The sequence below is a fragment of the Sciurus carolinensis genome, chromosome 6 (assembly GCF_902686445.1).
Source record: "Sciurus carolinensis chromosome 6, mSciCar1.2, whole genome shotgun sequence".
In the NCBI taxonomy this organism is placed as follows: domain Eukaryota; kingdom Metazoa; phylum Chordata; class Mammalia; order Rodentia; family Sciuridae; genus Sciurus; species Sciurus carolinensis.
Window position 1 is genome coordinate 36,118,801 of NC_062218.1, and position 22,153 is coordinate 36,140,953.

Below are 22,153 nucleotides of genomic sequence, written 5' to 3' on the forward strand. Positions count from 1 at the left end.
GGAAACACCATCTTGACCAACTGTATGAGTAAATCAAAAGATGCCACTAATACCACCACCATCATACAAAACACCAGGACACACAGTCTCTTTTTCGAGATCCCAAAATGGCCATCTACAAAGTCCTTCCAAGGGAAAGCTATCTCAAACTTCCATGAACATTTGTTTTCAAGTTGATTCTCAAAGACGCAACTAAAGAATCATTTTGAAGTCTCCCTTGGAGTTCAAATATGTACATTCAAAATGGCAGGGTTTTGGTAAAAGTACCTATCTCCATTCCAGGGCCTTAACTCTGGGAAGGCTCTAGAATTCTTAATGCCTCTTCCAAACCCTGACACAAAGGAGTCAGTCAGTGACTCCTGAATTCAACTCCTCCAAATGGAAACCCATCACAGCAATTATTTGTACTACCCTCCTGCCTTAAAGAATTCACAGCTAAAAAAAAAAAAAGAATTCACAGTTAAGGGATAGGGATGTAGTTCAATGGCACAGTGCTTGCCTAGCATGTGCAAGGCAAGGGATTCCAGCCCCTGCTCTGCAAAAATAATCAGAGAAGACGTACTCGCAACATTGATCTCAGAAAGATAATAAACTTCTGATATTATTTACTATTGTCCTAGAATCCTGTAAATAGTCATGCACCACATAATGTTTCAGTCAACAGTTGACTGCATATATGATAAAAGGGGTCCTATGAGATTATATGGCCTAGTGACATCACAAACACCTTAGTATGTAAAAATACATTTATGATGTCTGCACAAAAATTGATGGTATCCCCATCTTAAAATGATGCATGACTATATATAAATGTATCTTCAGATTTTTACCTAATTTATTCAAGGACTAAAGGACTTTTCTAAGCTACTCAATGGTTAGATTCCAAAAGAGAACATTCTAGCAGAAAGCTGACCAGAGATCTGCCACAACACCAACTTATTACATATTTAAACAGAATCCTTCCCTATCCAAAACCAAAAGGCTTCCATTGCTTGTCCTCCAGAGAACAAACAGATTATTATGCTTCTTCTTGAATTAATATATAACATCAAGTTAAAAAACTTATATGAGGAATTCAGAAATAACCTCTTCTCTTACCTCTACCACTGTGGTGTCTGCAGCTTTGCACATCGGAAGGTTGAAATTCCTCGCACTTTTCCTATATTAGAGAAATAAGAATGTGAAAAAAGAAGACCAAAATCAAAAAGCATCTTTCAATTTTAAAATGTTGTAGAGTGAAAGAATCTATGAATCTTTTCCAAGAATGTATCATATGTTTCACTAATGAAATTTTATAAATTTCAACATGTGGCCATTTCATTCAATTTATACAGTTTCAGGGACTGAATGAAAGAAGGATTATTTTTCACATTCAACATATAGCTTATTCATGAAAAATAAAATGGATTTTAATCTACTCTACTGAAACACAATTCCATTAATCTTTTAACAGGAATGCTACTTCGCTTCTATAGTTAAGTATTTCACTAAACAATTTGCTGTCATTAAAATACTAAGAAAGGAAAAGTAAGTACTATGTATGAAAAGGTATAGTAATTACATTCTCTATTAAAGAGAAACCTATTACAGAAATTAAATGAAACATTCACTGGTAATTTGTGAGTCACCTATAAAGGTTCTAGAGAATGCTTTTCTTTCTTCTTTCTTTTTTTTGGGTACAGGAGATTGAACCCAGGATTGTCTACCTCTAAGCAGAGTTTCACTAAGTTGCTGAAGGGCCTTGCTAAATTGCTGAAACTGACCTCAAACTTGCAATCTTCCTCCCAAGTTGCTGGGATTATAGGCACATGCCACTCTGCCCAGATGGAGAATCAAAAATTTTCTTATGAAATTTTTGGAAGCATAACATGATGTGTAAAAAACTCAGAAAGGTGTTAATTTTGCTGATGATTTTGCTTCCCACATTCCTCAATTGTTAAACTTCCTCTAACCATAAACATTAATATCTATTTTTATTTCAATAGGCACTCTTTGATGGAGGGAAATCAATCACAGTCACATGTTTTACTCACTTTTTTAGGCCACCACTCTCCCACTTTAGCAATGGCTGAAACAGGCCTCTGGACTAGTTGTCCTACGAAGTATCTTAAGAATCTAGGTTACTTGACCATTAGTGATGGAGAGTTTTCATTTTATACCAAAGTTCAATAACCATGAGAATAAGTCAGGCTTAGAAGAGCCCTTGTGCAGCCCTTTGAGCCAGGCAATGGAGCACAGCACAAACTCCTGGGAATATTAAAATAAGTCATTGCTATTTGCCACTATGCAAATTCAGTAACCATTTTAAAAAAGCAACAAGCTTTGCAAACATTACACCAATGTGTCAAATAAAGTAAACATGATGCAAAATGTCCCCTGTAATTGCCAGAAGTAGTCACACTGTAAAAAACTGAATTCAGGAAATCAGCATGTTAATATCACATATATTCTTCAGGAAAAAAAAAATGAAAACAGGAGAGTGCCATTGAGAATTTAACTGTGATTGCAGCAAAGCTGCATATGCTAAGTATAAAAAAAAGTTAATTAAATGCAGCAAATGGCAATATTATAAGAAAATGATTCCTGTAACTTAACAGGTGCTGTCTTCAAGAGCACACATTTTGAAAAACTCATGTGTAGTCAAAGGCGGCACAATTGTCAAAACACAACTATATAGTCTATAAATCTAAGATGCTAAATACTCAGAATTCACTATGCTTAGGATAATCAAGATGCTAAAATCTATTAAGCCTGCGGCTACACAGATAATGAGAATGGAAGTTCAGCATTATTAAAGATAATCAACTTTTCCAATAGAATACTAAAAACATTTCCTGGGAGACACCAATAGGACTGAAAACAACTGACCTAAATTATCATTAGCAATATCTTTCCAGAATAGCAAAGGAATTTTGATGTTATAAGATAATGTACATAAATAACAGTATCAAAATTAAATTGTGTGCTCTTGTCATGCTTTCTAAAAATTGGTCTTGACAACTAAAATACATAGGGAAAAATAATTGCTCGTGAACAATAGATCCAAATATTTAATTTATGAGCAGTGCAACATGGACATAAGCAATCAGAAGACTCCCACAGGTCCACTGCACCAACAAGACTACATGGCAGTAGCCCTGCATGCACATATATGTAGACACAGACCTGGGTGTGTATGATCATAAGTCATTTTCTAAATGAATGCTTAAATAAAAACTCACTGTGATACCCTTTTTTGCAGTCATAATTTAGGAAATGTAGAGTTGCTGCTATGTCTTACATTCATATATTTTTTTAAACCATCACAATACCTGAAAATTATGTTTCCTGCTCGATCTGCTTTCCAGGCTTTCACCAAAGCAAAATCCCCAGTAATTGCTTCCTCCAAAATAAAGTGCTGACCGTTAAAGTTCCTCACCTGTAGGAGACAGAGAGACCAAGATCAGGTGTTTGCACATGTTTTGTTTGTGATACGTTCTCTGACAGAGGCAAACAATAGGGATACAAGCCTAGTGAAGAAGGGTCTCCCAGAGGGAAAGAAATCTGAAAGGAGACTTCTTAAGTAGCATTAAGCAACTAAGACTTCATCAAAATGGTCAAGGGGAGCTTGGGGTACAGAATGTGCAAAGGTCCAATGAAGAGAAAGTTAGCTGCATTTGAGGGACTGAAAGTTCTGCAGGTCTGAGGGATAGACTATCGTAATACTCCTTTTATTTTTTGTGTGTACAAGTTACATATGCAACATAAAAAACAAGTCCATTTTCCCACTATCCCAGGAAATACCTATTTAACACACATGAAACAGCCTAAGCATTGTTTTGAAACATAAAGTAGTTATAAAAATCCATTCCTCTCTCCTCATTTATCTGTGATCTATAATCACCTGTTTAGATTTTAATTGGGATACACAGAATTAGTAAATAGTTTTAAGAGCACTGACATATCAACATTATCCCACCCATTGATATAACATATGCCTCTTTTGAAGTTTTCAGTTACCTCCTTCAATAGTTTTATCACTCTCTCCATAAAATCTTGGTGTATTTTTCTTAAGTTTATTCATAGGTATGCCATGGTTTCTGTTGCTACTATGAACATAACACCTCAATTTATTATGATTTTCTGTCATTACTGAGCTCATGAAATGCTATTGATTTTTGTATGTTTGTTGCCCTTCGATTCTGCTTTGAACTGGGAGGAGAAGAAAATAAGGTAAATCTCTGCCTCAGCATTATGTTCCCTTCTTATTGGGGATTTTTCTCCGGGAATTAAGACAAAGGAGAGTGGGAGAGTGGAACCAGCCACCACTGACACACTCCATTTCTGCACAGGATGGAGCCACAAGAACTTCAACCTTGTTCCTACCGCACCCCCTAGTGGAAAAATAGATTCAGTGCAGTTAAGAGAAGGCTTCAATAGGAATTTGGCAAGTATACTTTTTAACAATGGTTTAAAACAGAGATCCTTTATTAAAGAAAAGCTTCTTTAAAGATATTATCCCAGTTTCCTGCTAGAAAATACTACGGAGCTTGGAATTCACTGATGAATTGAGACCTTTTTAATATGAACTTACATAAAAGAAATATATCAGCTGCATATGGATAAACAAAGCTTTTCTTGGTACATGTACTTCAAACACCATCACCAATGATGACATTTGAGTGTTTTATAAACAGATCTGGGGAAATGAAGTAAATATTTGCTAATGCAGGGCAATGTCAATTATATAACTTCCTGATGTTTGCACACTAGCTGTTGCTCAGTGTTAGTCGCTCTAAAATTTAAAAAGGGAAAGAACTAGTTTTGTTGAGCTAGTTATTATACTCACTTGGAAGAGTTGTGAAAGTCAGTCTCTACCTCTTCATCTAGGTTCTTTCTTGAATCCACTCCAATCAGATTTTCATCCCCTCTATTCTAGAAAAACCACTCCTTAAGGTTGTCAATGACTTCCACTTCTGCAAATCCACTGGTCAATTCTAGTCTTGGTATTACCCAGCCTTATCACACTCTCTGACTCAGATGATCCCTCCCTCCTTTCCAAACCATCCCTCTTCTTCCAAATCATCAAAAAGCCCTGGGTTTTCTCTTCATTTATTAGACCCTAGTCATTCTTTTCCTCTTTTCCCCTCATCCTTCTCCTGACCTTTAACTGTCAGAGAGGAGCTCTCTATTTGCAAGCAGGCCTAAGCTATCCTAGCCCTGGGGGTTTAAATGCTTGTGCCAATGCTTCCAAAGTTCCTATCTTGGTTCTAAACTCTTCCCTCAGTGGGAGACCATCTACCAAGCAGACTCTCTTGAGTCTCCTGGACATCTCAAAAGCACCATGTCCCTGGAGAGCTCTTTGATTAGCCCATGTCTTGTCCATTCTTAAACTCACAACCAGTCCATCAGCAAATCTGGTTGCAGCTCCCTCATCAACTTCTATTCTGACTCCAACCACTTCACCCAAACTCCACTGTTAGCTTTTATCTAAGTCACCTTCCTCTCCCATCAGGATTAATATAACTGCCTCCTAACCTCTCTCACTGTTCCTGCTCTCAGTCCCCAAGAAAACAACAAAAACCATAAAACTCATCACCCAAGAGCCACAGTGATGTTTACAAGAAACAACTTAGATCACATCACATTCCTACCCTTTCAAAACTCTCACTGGTTTCTCACCACACTCCATGAACTCCAAGCTGTGTGGATCTGGCTCCTGTCTCTCTTCACTCTGCATCTCTACCCCTCTCTGCCTCATGTTCTCTGCTCCAGTCTCAATGCACTGATGATCTCCAAACAGGATAAGTCTATGGCTGTGTCAATCCCTTGTACTTACTCATTACCCTCTGAGAATCTTCCTCATTCTCTTACCTGTTCAGGTCTCCATCAAAAACTACCTCCTGAGAAAGACTTTTCCTAATCACCCAATCTGGAACATCATCTCCCTACTGATCATTCTCTTTGCCCTTAACCTCCTTGGTTTTTCTCTATGACACATACTACACACGTTATGTGTTTGTTCATTCACTCTCAGAGTCTCCACTAGCAGGTGGACCTGGTCTAGACCATCCATTGCTCCACAGTGCTTAGATCAGTGCCCGGCAAAGGCAAGAGTCTCAATAAACAAACTTAACCTAAGGAATTAGCTCACTTCATCTTGAAACCATAAGCCAACAATAAAGAGATGAGAAGAACTGTTTCAAAGAATAACCTGTCATATTCCTGGAGGATGCGGTCAAAATGACAAAACTACTAGATTCATGCACCTGGCTCCAGGCATAAATGAACTCAGGGAAGAATCTAGTTTATCAAATTTTCTCAGAGTGAGTTAATGCTACAATTTGTAGCAGCTACCAAAGTGTTAACCTGATTTTTCTGGGTACTTTTGTACTTATTTTATTACTAAGATTCATGTTTTAAATTTGGCTCTTTTTTTTTCTTTATTGAGAAATATTTTAAACCTAATTAAGTAGCAAAGGAAAAAGCAAGATTGAATATGAAAATTATTTAATAAAAGCTTTCAAGTCATATAGGTCACTCTCAGTAGGAGGGCAAAGCTCCAGATGGAGGTCATGGTTGGAGATAAACACTGAATAGTGAGAGGCATGTTCAATGACCCCGTACTGTCCCCCAGAAGAGGAGGAGAGAGCCAGCATCCCCACATGTACAAAAATGGTGAGAGATGCCTTCACTGACTACTTTCACTTCCCTAGAGGTATAATCTTAGCATTTCTGCAACACCCCCTAGTAGCTAATTCCCTTGAGCCATCTGGAAAAGAAGAATGAAAAGATCATAAAAAATACAGTAATGAAATATTGACCATATAATTTTTAAAATTATCTCAGATCTGAGTAACTTAAATACCTATATCCAGAAGTCTATTCTTTCCAATTATATGACTAAAACAGACTATTATAAAGGTATCCCATCCAACACAGCATTTTAAATCAATCTGGTGTATTAAATGAAAAGTTCACAGATGTCCAAGATACAAAATATAAGGGTGATAATATGAACTCTGTATTCCATCATTTAATTTTACTGGTCCCCTGCTTTTCAAGATTTCAGATTAACTTATGATTTACCTTTTCTTTTTAGTTCCTTCAATCACAGGATGGGTCCACACATATCAAACAAATTTTCCATTTTTCATATAAGCAAAATCAGTAATCATAACATTGCTAAATTTGTTAAAATCATCCATAAAATAAACCAACTAATCTTGCGCGGTATAGTATATATGCCTCACAGCTTCTTTCTTCTTATTTATTCTAGTTTCTGTATGTGATTTTAATTACAGCAGATACCCAGATTTAGCTAGAAATGTCACCAAATATAATGATGAAAGTGAATTTTTTTTTTCTTACCACAGAGATTCCACCCAGAATCCCACGTGGAAAGGGTTATTGGTATGGTCCGGATGAGCTGTTCTTACCTCTTTGGGCTTACTGGCAATAGCAATGCTGCCATCTTTGTTGTATTTGATGGGTGATCCCCCTTCTTGAACCAGGGTCCCGTACCCTGTGCTGGTGTAAAACGCAGGAACTCCAGCCCCGCCCGCACGAATCCGCTCTGCAAGTGTGCCCTGCAAACGAGCACCAACACTCAGTAAAACGTTCACTAAGTGCACAGCTGTCTGAGCACCAACACTCAGTAAAACGTTCACTAAGCACGCAGCTGTCTGGGGACACAGAAACATTTACAGACATGATTCCCACTCTCCAGAAGCTTATAATTCTAAGAAGCACAGAGCACTATATATTGACGTGCATATTTCCCTAACCCCACATGCTGGAAGATCAAGTAAAAGAAGTATCTGTGTCTCTGGACAACAACGGGTACATTCTTAATCCATACTCCAAACGTACTGCTTATTTGTCTAGTTATGCTTTCAGCTTCTAGACCTCCCGCTGGTCTCCTGACATCATTCTACATATGCCTAGTTTTCATATTTTTAAATCAAATTTCAAATCCAAATTAAATAACTCTATATATACTTCTAAAATAAGCTTTAAAATTTGTATGTTACTGTGTACTATGATTAATAAGCCAATACTGTGAAGTGTTCACATTTATTTTAGAATTTATTTTGAACCATATTCTTAAGTGTTTTGCTAAATGGCCCAAGGAAAAATCCAAAGGTAAGCAAAGAGTACAGTATACAGGTAAATTGGGTTTTAAAAGCCAAGAGTACTTCGAATTTTGTTTCATAGTACAAACAGCTGAAAGCAGTTTCTTTGTGTCTCCTTTTGGTTATCTTTCCCATAGATGACCCTTCCCTACTCTTACTACCAGTGATTTCAAACCTGCTTTCCCTGGGTCTCTCTCACCCACAACCAACTTTCCTCCCAGATTTCCTCTAGATCTATGCTGGTCCTGAACATGTCCTGACACCCTCCCTAACACTGAAACCTATTGGTGGGGTCTTGCTGCATCATGTCTTACTAGATAACTAATGGGCTAATCATTAGTAAGAATTAATACAGTTATTAGGGACAGTCTGTTCAGATTGATCCAATTTCAGAACTGTTCTCTCTATGGTAACTGAGGCCTATAAGTATTTAACTCAAAGAAGAGACTAACATTTGGGATCAGGTCATTCAAGTAGGAGGGATATTCTGGGAAGGAGGATCTTGCAATATAACTGGAAATCTTCCTGATAACTGGTTCTCTATTCTAATGTACAGAGACAATTCTGCTTTGTGTTGCAGTTTAGGTTAAAAATACGTTCAAAAAATTAAATTATTGAAACATTCATAAAAATATTCCCTACTTCAAAATATTTATGTACGCCCTTCTCTGAATACTCTACTTCTCTGTACAACTGAACAAGAGCCTGAGAATCAAATATTTCTGCAGATGGACCCTCTGCAGGTACCACCAGGCGCCTACTCTCACCGCACAAAGGAGTCCTAATCCCTACCACATCATCAACACTTTCCCTTTGGGCTATTGGCCTTCAAAATAGGCTGCCAGAGCCACCGACCCATAAATGAACCACCAAGTTGAGAAGGGAAGCATCTACCTCTTTTAGCTTAAAAAAAAAATAAAGAAAAATATTAAGGAAGTTCTTCCCCCTTATTATGTCCTCTGACAAAATAGGATGTAAGGTAGAAGACACAAAGGGTACCTGAAAGGTTAATTTTCAATAGCTCCACAACCCACAGGATAAAGTATCTCGTCCTATGATGTAAAAAGGTGCCAGGGTCCAGCCCTAGCAGCGGTCGGAGGTCCTAGGTGGATGGGAGGCGTTGGCACAGTGGAGAAACAGCACACAGAGACACCAAGTGTTCTGAGACTGAATCTGAATTTTTATTGTTCACAGAATCTTTTTGTATTTTTTTCTTTGGTATTGATTACATCATTTCAAGGTTAATACAAGGAAATGTTAAGTAAAAAATCTTCAAGAGTATAATTAATTATCTTATTCAAGAAACATGTTCTTACTGTATGATGGCTTAAATAAAAAAAAATTTAAAAAATTTAAAAAAAAACCCAGTTCCCAGCAAGGTAGAGGGCATCATGCTCCGTTTAGTTTTAATTTCCCTGAAAGAATACGTCATTAAGTTTCTATAGAAGTTACCCCTTCCAAGAACTCTAATGTTAGTTATTAACAGTGGAAAGTTTTGGTTATTACTAACAGAGAAGAGAGGAATCAGCTTATAGTTAATATTTATTCTATTTCATATACTCAATGGCAGACTAAAACTCTTATTTTGATCTTTAAAGAACTAGACATAGGAAGAATACAAATTGTACTTATGATTACCTATTTATTTTTTATTAAGTGGGAAAAATATCCTTAAACTTAATCATAAACACTAAGAAAGCAATGAAAACCAAACACCACATCAAAGCTCAGAGGAATACATTCTCATATACCTATATATAACTTTTAGAGAATTTGTAGACTAAAGAAATCACAGGCTCCTTACAAATTTGAGCAAATCATAATTGCTTATTTATGATTTCATCTAAGTATTAATATTAAACTTTATTGTATGTTATTTTGTGTCCCAGCACCATGAAATCTCCCCAGTATTCTCTATAATCTGAATCTAAGGATATATTGATTATTAGTATTAAAAGTAACTGCACATGGAGACATGCCATGCCTATGGCCCCCAAGAGGGAGGATGATCTTTAACAGAACCGTGTCAAGTGTTGATTCCTCTACTCCAACAGAACCATGTCAAGTGTCGGAGTGGTAGGAAATAGATGCAGCAAAAAGGAGAATATGCCACAGACTGAACTGAGACCCTCTTAAACTCCTAAGTTGAAGCCCTCACCCTCCCATTGTGACTGTATCTAGAGAATGTGCCCAGGAGGATATAATTAAGGTTGAAAGAGACATAAATGATCTTACAAGAAGAGACACCAGTGAGCTTGCTTACACTCTTGTTCTCCCCCCTCAGCTCTTCACCCTTCATGTGAGAACTCTGCCAGAAGTCAGCCATCACAAGCCAGGAAGAGAGTCCCCACCAGGAAATGAACTGACTGGCACCTTCGTCTTGAACTCCCCAGCCTCCCAAACTGTAGGAAATAAATTCTGGTGTTCAAGTCACCAGTCTATGCTGTTTGGTTATAGTAGCCTAAACAGACTAGGAAAGCAAATCTTTGCCTTTTCACAAAATTTTAAATGGAAACTGAGTAAGTACCATGTAGTGAAGTGCTATGATAAGTACAGTCCAATGTTGTAGGGTGACCAGGTTTGACTGTAATTCTGTGAAACGTCAGTTAGAAAGAACAGCCCCCTGTGCTCTCTCTAGGCCAGCGTATGCCTGATTTAATTACTGAAAAATATTTTTCAATATTCTGCTACATTACATTATTAGCATCTTGGTGAAGTTGGAGGTAAAAGTCTTTCAAGCAGAACAGTGGGTTCCATATCAGAGGTGGAAGCAGAACATGTCCAGGTAGAAGACCAGCACAGGCAACCCCACTTTACCCAAATGGCTTCAAGAGACTGACTTCCTTTACGTCAAATTCTTCAGTGGATTAAGAGATGAGTCAGCAAACAAGTGGACAATTGTTAGATAAACTGGAGTAACTGCTTGCTTCATAATAACATCAGTCCCCAGGGGACTGGGCTCTGATCTCCACACTTACTCTGTGATATAGTCAGTTTCACCCTCTGTGGGCTTCATGCTCCTATGTCTCAGGCAAGACCTGATCACTCACAAATTCTAACTCTGTGATTTGTAGAAACTGACTTTCATGACAATTCATGAACGTTTCATCAAGTCATTTTGCTGGCTTCTGGCACAATGTACACTATGGTATCGAACTTGGAATTTACCCTGCAACAAAGATATTTCTACTATACCTCCTTCTTCAGTACACAGGGGCATAAAATATTCATCCTCTAGCAATCAACAGATCTGATTTATAAACAAAATTCCTTGGTTTGGCAAAATAGCATCCCCTCTGTCTCATACAAAGAAATTTTTTTTTTTTTTTTTTTTGGTGTGTGTGGTACTGGGGATCGAACTCAGGGCCTTCTGCTTGCAAGGCAAGCACTCTACCAGCTGAGCTATTTCCCCAGCCCACAAAGAAATTTTTAAGGAGAAAGAGCAAATGTTTCAATAAGCTAGCATTGTGAAAGGCAAGTAGAGAAATCTTCTCACCTGAGGTGTCAGTTCCACTTCTAATTCACCAGATAAATACTGCCGTTCAAATTCCGCATTTTCTCCTACATACGAAGAGATCATGCGTTTTATTTGCTTTGATTGAAGTAAAAGACCCAAGCCAAAGTTATCAACCCTAGAATGAAAACAAAGAAAAAAGGTAGCTTAAACTCACAGGAACATCTGACAGGACATTGTTATAGCATACATTTATTTATTCATTCATTCATTCATTCATTTATTTTTGCAGTGTAGGGGACTGAACCCAGGGTCCTGGGCTTACGAGGCAAGCACTCCACCAACTGAGCTATATCCCCAGTCCTATTATCACATTTTTGTAAAAAGATGGAATTTCATTTATTTGGAGAAAAAGAAATTCTCCTCTGCTAAGGAATTTCTTCCAAATTCTCTTTCTAACCCCCACCACTCAAAGAAATATGCAAGGTGGCTATTCTTATTTCACAGTTGAGGAAACTAAAGCTCAAAAGGTTTAAGTGAACTTTTTTCCCTAAAATCTCAGACAGTAAGGGACATAGTCAATATTTAAACCCACATCCATCTTCCAATTCTAGTCTATATTTTGTTCTTTACATTGCCACAAAGTGATCCTGAATTGGAACCAAAGCAAAGAGATCAATTAGTTTTTGTCATGTGCTTTGGGGTGGTGATATACTGATCCCAAAGGAAGATTTGAATGGAGAAACTGTGCTAAAAAAGGGAGAGGGCCATTCTTGTATTAAAGAAAGAGAATGACATACTCATTGAAATATGATCCCAAATCGTAAGTTAGCTATGACCATTTTTCACAGATATTTTGCTCAATGACATTTACATACTTGTATATTCTTTCCCCCCAAAATCAGCATATTAATAATGAACAATGAAAATATTATAGTAGCAAAAGTAATCCTATATCTATTAAATCATATATACTTTGGGTTAATTTTAAAGTTGGAGTTCAGTTTATTCTTAGACATGGTACAGGTATTTTGGCTTTTTTTTTTAATTAGGTAAAGGACTCCAGATTTGTGCATTTCTTCTTTATTTCTATCACCATTTTCAAAGCAAAATCATTATGACAAGACAGATTAAAACTTGAATGAATACTTCTCCATTTTCAGTCACCTAATCCCTCTCCCCTCAAAAATTTCAGAAATACTTTAATCAACTAGAGGAAGAAAACATTTCTAAGATAACAAAGAATATTTGACCTTAAGCCATGAAATTATTTTTAAGGGTGAAATGGTTTTGATGGTGAAGATCCTGAGACACCACTACAAACATGAAAGAATAGCTAAATAATAAAGAAGGAAATTCCACATGTTGGCAAGCATATGAAACACCAAAACGCTCATATGTGCTAAGGAGAATGGAAATCAATACTTCCATTTTGGAAAAACTGCTAGAGGTATGTATTAATGTTGAACAGCAACTCAACTCTAGGGTCTGTACCCAATGCATCCTCAATGTTCACCAAAAGACCAGATACTCAGAGCAGCAACAGTTCATTATGCCAAAACCTGGAGCTTTCCAAATGCACATACACAAATAAATAAATAAATTAATAAGGGTTTATCTACACAATGAAACACAGCACAGCGATGAGAATGAACACTTCGTAACTACCAGCCATGCATCCTGGACAAAATGCTGAGCAAAATATTGTCAGACACGAAAGGGAACATACTGCATTATTTCTTTTATATGGACTTCAAAATCAGACAAAACTAATGCATGAGATCAGAAGAAAGGATAAAGATTAACCCTGGAAGTAGGAAAGGAGAGGAAATTGGCTTTCTGGAGAACTAGTCATACCCCATTTCTTCATTTGGGTGTTGGTTACAAGGGTGTGTAACTTGTAAAACTTCATCTATAGTTGTGATATGTTCACTTTTCCATATTATTACCTACTAACTTCAATAGAGGGTTTCTTAAAAGACAGAAATGTAACTAAGTACAGCAGAACACGACTCTACTTCCAGTACTTGCTATGGTGAATTGAGCTGCTATAAACATTGATGTGGCTGTGTCACTGTAGTATGTTGATTTTAAGTCATTTGGGTATAAACCGAGGAATGGGATAAATGGGTCAAACAGTGGTTTGCTGCCATATTTATGACCGACAACTTTGTTTCCGACTCAGACAGCTTCCCTGGTTGGAGGCCAGCCTGGGCAACTTAGGAAGACCCTGTCTCAAAAAGAAAAAAGAGCTGGGGATATATCTCAGTGGTAGAGCACCCCTGGGTTCAATTCCCAAGATTTTAGAGAGAGAGACAGAGACAGAGACAGAGAGACAGAGACAGAGAGAATGAATAAAGGTCTGAACATCTCCTAGAAACAAAAGCCTTTACTTACTTTCCTTCCCAATTCCTTCAGTTCTCTGATGGTTCCATCCCTGTGAATCTTGTATAGCCTACACATTTCATTTACCTAACAATCAGGGTTGGATGTCAGGCTCTGGGGCTACAACCATGAATAAGTCATGGTCTTGTACCCTGAATAGCTCTGAGAGTACAGAGAACATAAACATGCAAACCCATCAGGAGAGCAGAGGGAGACATGCTAAGAGAAAAGTGCACGGATGAGCACACTGCAGACTGAGAACCCCAGGCTGGAGGAGAAACAGGGCAGAAAAGGCCTAAGTGAAGGAAAAGGCCTTAGAGAAGAAGATAGCATGTGAGCAATGGAAGCAAAAAACACATTTTGAGAGTAGAGTGGAGGATGGAGTCTGAGGGAGAGAGGTAACCAGGCACCCTTGCCAAGACACACAGAGAGCACCCAAGCTGAACATGACTGGGATATTGTTATGGTTTGGATGTGAGGGGTCCCCCAAAAGCTCTCACAGGTGAGACAATGCAGGAAGGTTCAGAGGAGAAATGACTGAGTTGTGAAAGTCTTAACCCAATTAGTGAATTAATCCCTGATAGGATTAATTGAAGTGGTAGGGTGTGGCTGGAGGAGATTGGAATTTGGGCGTGGCTCTTGGGTATATATTTTTAATCTGGAGAATGGAGTCTCTCTCCTTCCTGATCACCATGATGTAAGCTGCTTCTCTCTGCCACTCTCTCCGCTATGATATTCAGCCTCACCCCCGAGGAATGGATGGAGCCAGCGTTCTATGGACTAAAACCTCTGAAACCATAAGCCCTCAAATAAATCTTTCCTCCTCTATAATTGTGCTGGTTGGGTCATTGAGTCACAGCAGCGAAAAAACTGACTGAAACTGATATGAACTGTTAGGGCAGGAGGGGTGAAAGAAAGACCAGGTTGGGGTCTGCCTCATGGGACTTCATCCAGAAGGATATGGAGGGCCTGTGAATAACTTGAAGCAGAAGAGTAACAGGTTATAGTATTAATTGAAGAGATTCAGAAACAAAAGACAGGGAGAAGAGTTAAAAGGTTTGATATAGCCCAAACAAGCAATGACGAGCATCTAAACTAAGATAGAGGTAACTTGTGGGAATGAAAAAGAGACAAATCAAGAAATATCTAGGAGAAATTATTCATTCATAAGACTTGTTGCACATCCTAATACAGAATTCTGGCTTTGGCAATAAAACAACAGTGGGACGGTGGACTGGGGGTCTAATAGTCACTGGTGATATCCACTTGTTGGACCAGCAAAGGTGCTAAGTATGGCAGGTTGTGTGTCAAATCACTGACATTTCTTCAAACAATCAATTTCTCCACTTTCACCCCACTCTCTAGCCTCGTACTGTTCACACCCACAAGTTCCCATCCCAGCTCAAATGGCTCCTTCTTAATTCTTAGAATGTATCACTTCCAAGTCTTTTAACTTCTTCTATAGTCCTGCAGTGCCCAGGTAACAGGTAACTGTCAACCTTCTATTAAACTTGTTTTTTCACTTGTGGCCTTTAAATATTGAATCTGATAAAATTTCACACTTCACATGTTCATAAAAAATATCTATATCAGTTATTATTTATTCTAAACATGTTTCAAATGAAAACTAAAGTCTAAAGAACCTAAGTTATTTTCAAGAGTGTACTCGAGATATGGCAATTCCCTGCAGGTTAATAATACATTTGTGTCCACTAGAGGTCGCCAGATCACTAAAGATTTTCCATCTCCCTGATGTTTGAGCATGCATACAATGCCTTCCAACTATTCTTCATTTATATATTTCTTCTTTTAACCTATTTCTAATACCTGACTAGGCCCCCAGTTCTTCAGATTAACAATTTTACCCCTCCAACTTCCTGTAGCCTTCTTCAGTTCACCTGACAGCAGATCTATACAGATATCAGTACATCTATACAGATACACAGTACAAAGTAATAAACTGATCTAACTTCTTTCTCACATTCTCACCATCAAATCATTATTGACTCTACCTTCAATATTTATCCAGAATTGGACCATTTCTCACCCTCCTCTGTGCCTTTGCATGTTAACCTTCCCTGGTTCTGCTCCTGCCCCCTACTATCTACTCGTAGCATGGTGGCCAAAGCAAACCTTATAAATCCTGAATGCAACAGGCCACTACTCTGCCCAAAGCCCAGCAAGGTGCTCATTTACTCAGAGGAAAGCAAAGGTCCCCAGGATGACCTGCAAGGCACATGTACTCAAATGCCCTTTTATCTCTCACTTCCCTCCTCCCAAGCTCCTTTCTGCTTCCTGTCTACCTCTGCTGCCTCTCAAACAAGTCAAACATGTTCCCACTGGGGCCTTTGCATTGGTCTTTCCCTGTGGTAGAAACTCTTTCCCAGTATGTCCACATGACTCACACTCTGGCTTACTTCAAGTGTGCTCAAATGTCACCCCACAGAACAACGAATCCCACCTCTGCTCTCGTGTTCCCAATCCCTTGCCTGCTTACCTGCTTTCTTTTTCTTGCTTGCTTTCTTGTTTTTCTTCTCTCTCTCTCTCTCTCTCTCTCTCTCTCTCTCTTTCTTCAATGTATATATAACTTTCTAACACACTGGAAAATGTACTTATACTGACTACTTATTGTCTGCCTTTCCCTACTAGAATGGAAGGTGCATGAGGCAGGGATCTTGATCTGTTTGTTCACTTTTGTAGCCAAGCACCTGCAAGCACCTGCAGCACATAAAGAGAACTATACAAATATTTGCGGAACATTTGTTAAATGAATTTACTGCTCAGTTCCACTTTGCTTCTCCTCACTGACTCCTCTCTCTAAAAAACAAAAACCACCAAGTCATCATCATTTTCTGTTTGCTGTCTGGGTCCATTTTCCAACTTCCAGGTGGCTCTGTGCTGGGACATCTGACCTACAAACTTTGTGAACCTCCCTTGCCACTGACTTCTGATTATGCTCAGTCAATGGGAGACACCATAAGGATGATTAAGGCGGGGGTGGGGGTTGAAAGAACAATGATGCAGGACTTACCTCTTCTTCACATATTGTAGCATATTGGACAGCTTTCTACATGAAGCTTACTTATAAAAACTAACAAAGGCTCCTTCCTTTCCTCACTTCTAAATCAGAAGTGGTAACAGCTCTCCTCTGTTACTAAACTCAGGGTCCCCCCACTTTTTTTAAGAAATAATTTATTGGTGGAATTTAAATTATTAAATCATGTATGATTTTTGGTATAATATAAGCACCTTGAGTAAAAATTTTAGCAACTTTAGTGGTCTCCCGCCCATTTTGTCTTAGGAAAAAATGTAACAACAGGAAAAATTTTTAAGACCATCTATCTATTTGTATTCACACATATATATGTAATTGAGGATAGATAGATAGAGACAGAAACATAACTATGGGGGAAAAAAGATACAGGACAAAATAATTTTCCCAGGACAATATTTCTGATTTTAATAAACTGACTAGCTTTTTAATTCAGTCAAGAAAATTTATTGTATTAGCTTTTAAATAAATCCCCTTACTCATCACACTGCAATCTGACACAATAGAAATGGGAATACAGTTAGCAGGGAGGGAGGAGGAAGGAATAGGGGAGGGGGAGAAGGATTGAAATCAAATTCCTTGCATATATGATTTTGTTAAAATGAACCCAAATATGATGTACAATTATAATGTTCTAATGAAAAGAAAAGAAAAAATGTTCCCTTTGGTAAACTCCTCAATTACCCATCATCAGGAATACTAACAATCTTATCTGGAGCTGGCTAATAAAGTCATAACCATAAAATAATCCATGAAGACAGATCTGCCCATTTGCTTTCTGTAGTTTCAAATTCTGAAACCCCCTCCAAAGTCTACAGGTTCAGTCTAGAAATCAGAATACAGTTGGTCATTCACTGACCTGGGAATTTTTCTAACCACTCTTTCATACTTCTGTTTGACTTTTCAACACATTACATATTTGAATTGGCTCTATTTAAAGATGACCTCTCTGTATTTGTTGATCTTGGCTCTGGGGAACATTGTGTATTTGGCCTTTGCCTTGTTTTTGGACCAATATCCTAGCATAGCAATCAAGCAGTGCCTGAGATGCTTAGCCCAGGCTACCACTGAACCAGATAAAAAGTCAGTTTTCATGCCTTGAAAAGTGCTGTCAGATAGCTTAAAATAAAAGTGAATACCTTGCAACATGCTTCCCAATTTACAAATCCAGTAAAAACATCAGACTCTGATGATAAAAAATGAGTAAGGCAAGCCCCTTTCCTTTAAGAGGTCACATTATAAAAAGAGAGGACATATGTGATCTTTAGCAAAAGAGGACTATATTGTTTCTATTAGAGAAATATGTATATAAGAGCATCTCATAGCTCTTTGATGCTAAAGATAATGCTGATATTAGATTGTGCTATCTGCCTTCAGTAGCCACTAATTTTCTAGAATACCTGAAGAGAAAGATTTGTTTTCTCCATACCACAATAAACTGGGGTTTCAAACATTTTACTATTTAAAAGACGTCTAAAGTCAATAATTCCTTAAAGAGATATACTAATGTAAAGCAAAAAGATTGCATGGAATAAATTAACGTTCTGCAAATACATTCATCTTCTGAATCTGAAATTTAATTTACTGAATTTTCATTTTCTGACATTTCATTAATTGGCAACCCTTGTCAAATAAAACTCCAATAAAAATAGAACTCTTTTTCTCCTATTTATTTTTCATTTTAGACATATTTTAGTCTCAATTATACAATCTACGTTTACTCTGATAACATCAGAAGTAGTAAAAGAAAAGGCTGTGTTTGAATATAAGGTTAATTTATGTCCTGGCTTTATGGGACAAGTGAGCTAAGCACAGAAGTTCAAGTACACATCCCAGGAAGTAGTTAGTCCTTCCCAGAAAAAAGAAAAAAAAAATTCTGGAGAATGCTCATAATCATCCAAGGTGGCCTATTAAGTCCTTCAGAACTGCAGCTGTATCAACAAAAAGGAAAAAGAGGGAACAGCAGAGGGGCCACAGGCCTCTATCTTTAGGTTCAGTCACTGGTACAGAACCAGGAATTTTATTTAGAATGAAAGACAGCTAACTGGGCCCTCAATAAACTCCTATACCTGACTAGTATAAAACTCTATAGAACTAATCACAAGTACGGGAACATAATATTATCAGATAATACTGATTAGCCTTCCATATGTAAGTGGGGCCGCCAGTGGAGTTATCTGCACCACACCCTTCCTGAACTGTGAGTCCTGAAAAAGGAGGAATGTACACAGGCAGGGGAGAGGAAAGAGAGGCTCCCAGAGAAAAAAGCATGAACAAACTCAGAAAAGAAGCAACGAAAACAAACACAGCATCAGTTTTCTTTCCTAAATAATCTGTATTATTCGTTTTTGAATACGTTTATAATAATAGGCTGAGATGCCAATTTGGCTAATTTTTTAATTTTTTAAAGCTCTTTAAAGTCTTTCCTTCATTGTTTAGAGGGGATGATTTACTATTTTGCATACAAATGAATTTTCCAACAGCTAAATGTACGTGATTGAGCAAGCCTTTATTAAAATTATGGCTTACTGTTAACCATTTTGAAATGCAATCCTACTGCTTTAAGTGCAGGCTGCATATCCTCCACCTTCCATCAAGACCAGCAACATTTTTGTGATTCACATTTTCTTTACATATTCTTTATAGATCATCTAGAGTAATGGTATAGTCAAAAGAAATAACTTAAAACCAATTTCAAGTTGATGTCTACTCTGCTTTATAAATAGTGATATACAATAACAAAGTACATAAAGGACCATACATAAAGGACCATCTTTAAATTCTGAAGTACAAGAGTCAATATGAAAATATATACTCTAAATGTTGACAATACATTTTAAATTTAGAAAAATAAAAGCACATCAGATTAAGAAAAATCTTAATTTATATATTTATAATTATTATGAAGGATGTTACCAAAAATATTTGAATAAATGTAACCTCCACTCCTGACCCTGTTACACTGTTTGGATGCTTGGACATACTGCTCATTAGAGGAAATTTTAATTTCACTGATAAACTTGATTTAAATACTATTAAGAATTGCCATTTCTTTCAAGCCAATTGTTTTTAAAATTCATACTTACCCTGCATTATTGCTGACTGCAGTTAGTCCTCTGACTCCAGTCTTTAGTAAAGCTCCTATCAGATTCTCTGGAATTCCACAGAGTCCAAAACCTATGATGAGCCCAAAAGTAAATAATTTGTGAAGATGATAACGTTCTTTCAGGGAAAATGTGTGTTATTCTTCTTTAAAAAAATTTTTTTTAAAAAAGAAAAATATACAAAGCACACTATCACATCTACTAAGCAAAATACACAAATATATCAAAACAATAAAGGTTCAAATAACTAGATTCAAATGTTTCGCACCATAATATAGCTCCAGACACCTCTGTCAAGGCTTGACTCATATGTGAAGGCCAAATGTAACCAGTGTATATACTTACTATATACCAAATACTGTCCCACTTTACAATTCAACCCTTAGGCAATTACTTCATGAAGCAAGTTTGTTTTACAGGTCTGACTAGAGTTTATAAAACTGGAAGCCTAAACACCTATAACTTCCATTTCTTTACAACTTCCTAATTTTTTTTTTTTTTTTTTTTTTTTTTTTTTTTTTTTTTTTGGTACTACTAAGGATTGAACCCTAGGATGCTTAACCACTAGCCACATCCTCAACCCTTTTTTATTTTTTTCATTTTGAGACAGGGTCTTGCTAAGTTGCTTAGGGCCTTACTAAGTTGCTGAGGCTGGCTTTGAACTTACAATCCTCCTCCCTCAGCCCCCCAAGCTGCTGGGATTACCCCACTGCACCTGGCACACACCTTCCACAGTTCTTGACATAGGACTGGATTTAAAATGAACATTCAATGACTTCCCAGTTGAATGAATGAATGTAGACAGGCCCTAATATAAACCTTGATTGAGTTATAAGAATCAGGAAGCAAGTTTACTGAATGTGAAGCTGTGGTTCTAAGAGACATTCAAACAAAAAGAATCAACAGAATGTGGAAGGTCTCAACAGCAGACAGATGCTGACATACACAAAACAAGGAGTAAGAAGAGGAGAAGCTAATAAGATCAATGCAAATGTTTCAGTTAAACAGAAATCCCAAGGACCCAGGGATTCCTCAAAGCTCCAAAGTGGTTATGAGATCACCACTTTGAAACTTTACCTTTTAAAATAATTGGGGGAAGGAAGCCAAAAAATAAGTAAAATATGAAGTGCTAAACCTTGCTCAACTTTCAGGATAGGACATGATAATAAAGTAAAATAGTACAATGTGCACAAATAAATAAATATAGTAGATGAATAACTAAGTAATAAAAGAACTAGCACTTCTTAACTACACGGCTTTGACCCTGTGGTTTTCCTGCTTCACTAGAAGCATAAGGACTAATTACCATAAAAAGGAAGACAGTAATTATTACTCACCACCAACCAGAATGGTTGCCCCATCAGGGATGTCTTTTACAGCTTCCACTGAATCTGTATAAAATTTGGTACGGCGACGAGAACTGATAGAGAAATAGCACACACTTCCCTGAAATATTTAAAAAAAAATTTTAAGTGGTAATATTTTAGAGCTACATCTTTACTCACATGTACAGCAATTCAGTTTTAGATATACAATGAGATATTACATCATTATGCACAATATGTACAAAATATATATTTTCACTTGTCAGTTAAAAATACCCACAGAGTTGAGCCCCTGATCTGATCCTAGGTGGCAGAGAATGTCTGCAAAAAGGGCAAGTAAAGAACAGCACACAGAATGACTTAGCACCCCAGATTTGGTTCCCAATGTAAGAGTGTTGAGAGGTGATGGGAATTTCAAGAGGTGTTTGGATCCTCATGAACAGATTCATGCTGCTCTTCAGGGACTGGGTCAGTTCTCACAGGAGTGAGCTCTCACCCTCACAGGACTGGAGTAGTTGCTACAAGAGCAGATGGTTATAAAGTGAGATTGCCCCTTGCATTTCAGCTCTTCTGCATGCACCAGCTTGCCCTTCCACTTTTCCCCCAAGTTATCATGCACCACAAGGCCCTCATCAAAGGCAGTCACCCGATATTGCACTTCTAGCCACTGGATCAGTGAGCAAAATAAACTTAATTCCTTTATAAATTAACCAGTCTGG

General features: G+C 37.5%; 1 protein-coding gene across 1 annotated transcript in view; it reads right to left on the bottom strand.

The window, feature by feature from the left end:
• Oxct1 (3-oxoacid CoA-transferase 1) overlaps nt 1-22,153 on the bottom strand; it is a 140,391-nt gene that overhangs the window by 109,904 nt on the left and 8,334 nt on the right. The window contains exons 2-7 of the mRNA XM_047555068.1: nt 21,447-21,555; nt 20,092-20,182; nt 11,611-11,746; nt 7,419-7,568; nt 3,312-3,418; nt 1,099-1,159 (exon numbers count right to left, since the gene is read on the bottom strand). Of these exons, the coding sequence (XP_047411024.1) occupies nt 1,099-1,159; nt 3,312-3,418; nt 7,419-7,568; nt 11,611-11,746; nt 20,092-20,182; nt 21,447-21,555 (654 nt within the window). The remainder of the gene's footprint in view (nt 1-1,098; nt 1,160-3,311; nt 3,419-7,418; nt 7,569-11,610; nt 11,747-20,091; nt 20,183-21,446; nt 21,556-22,153) is intronic.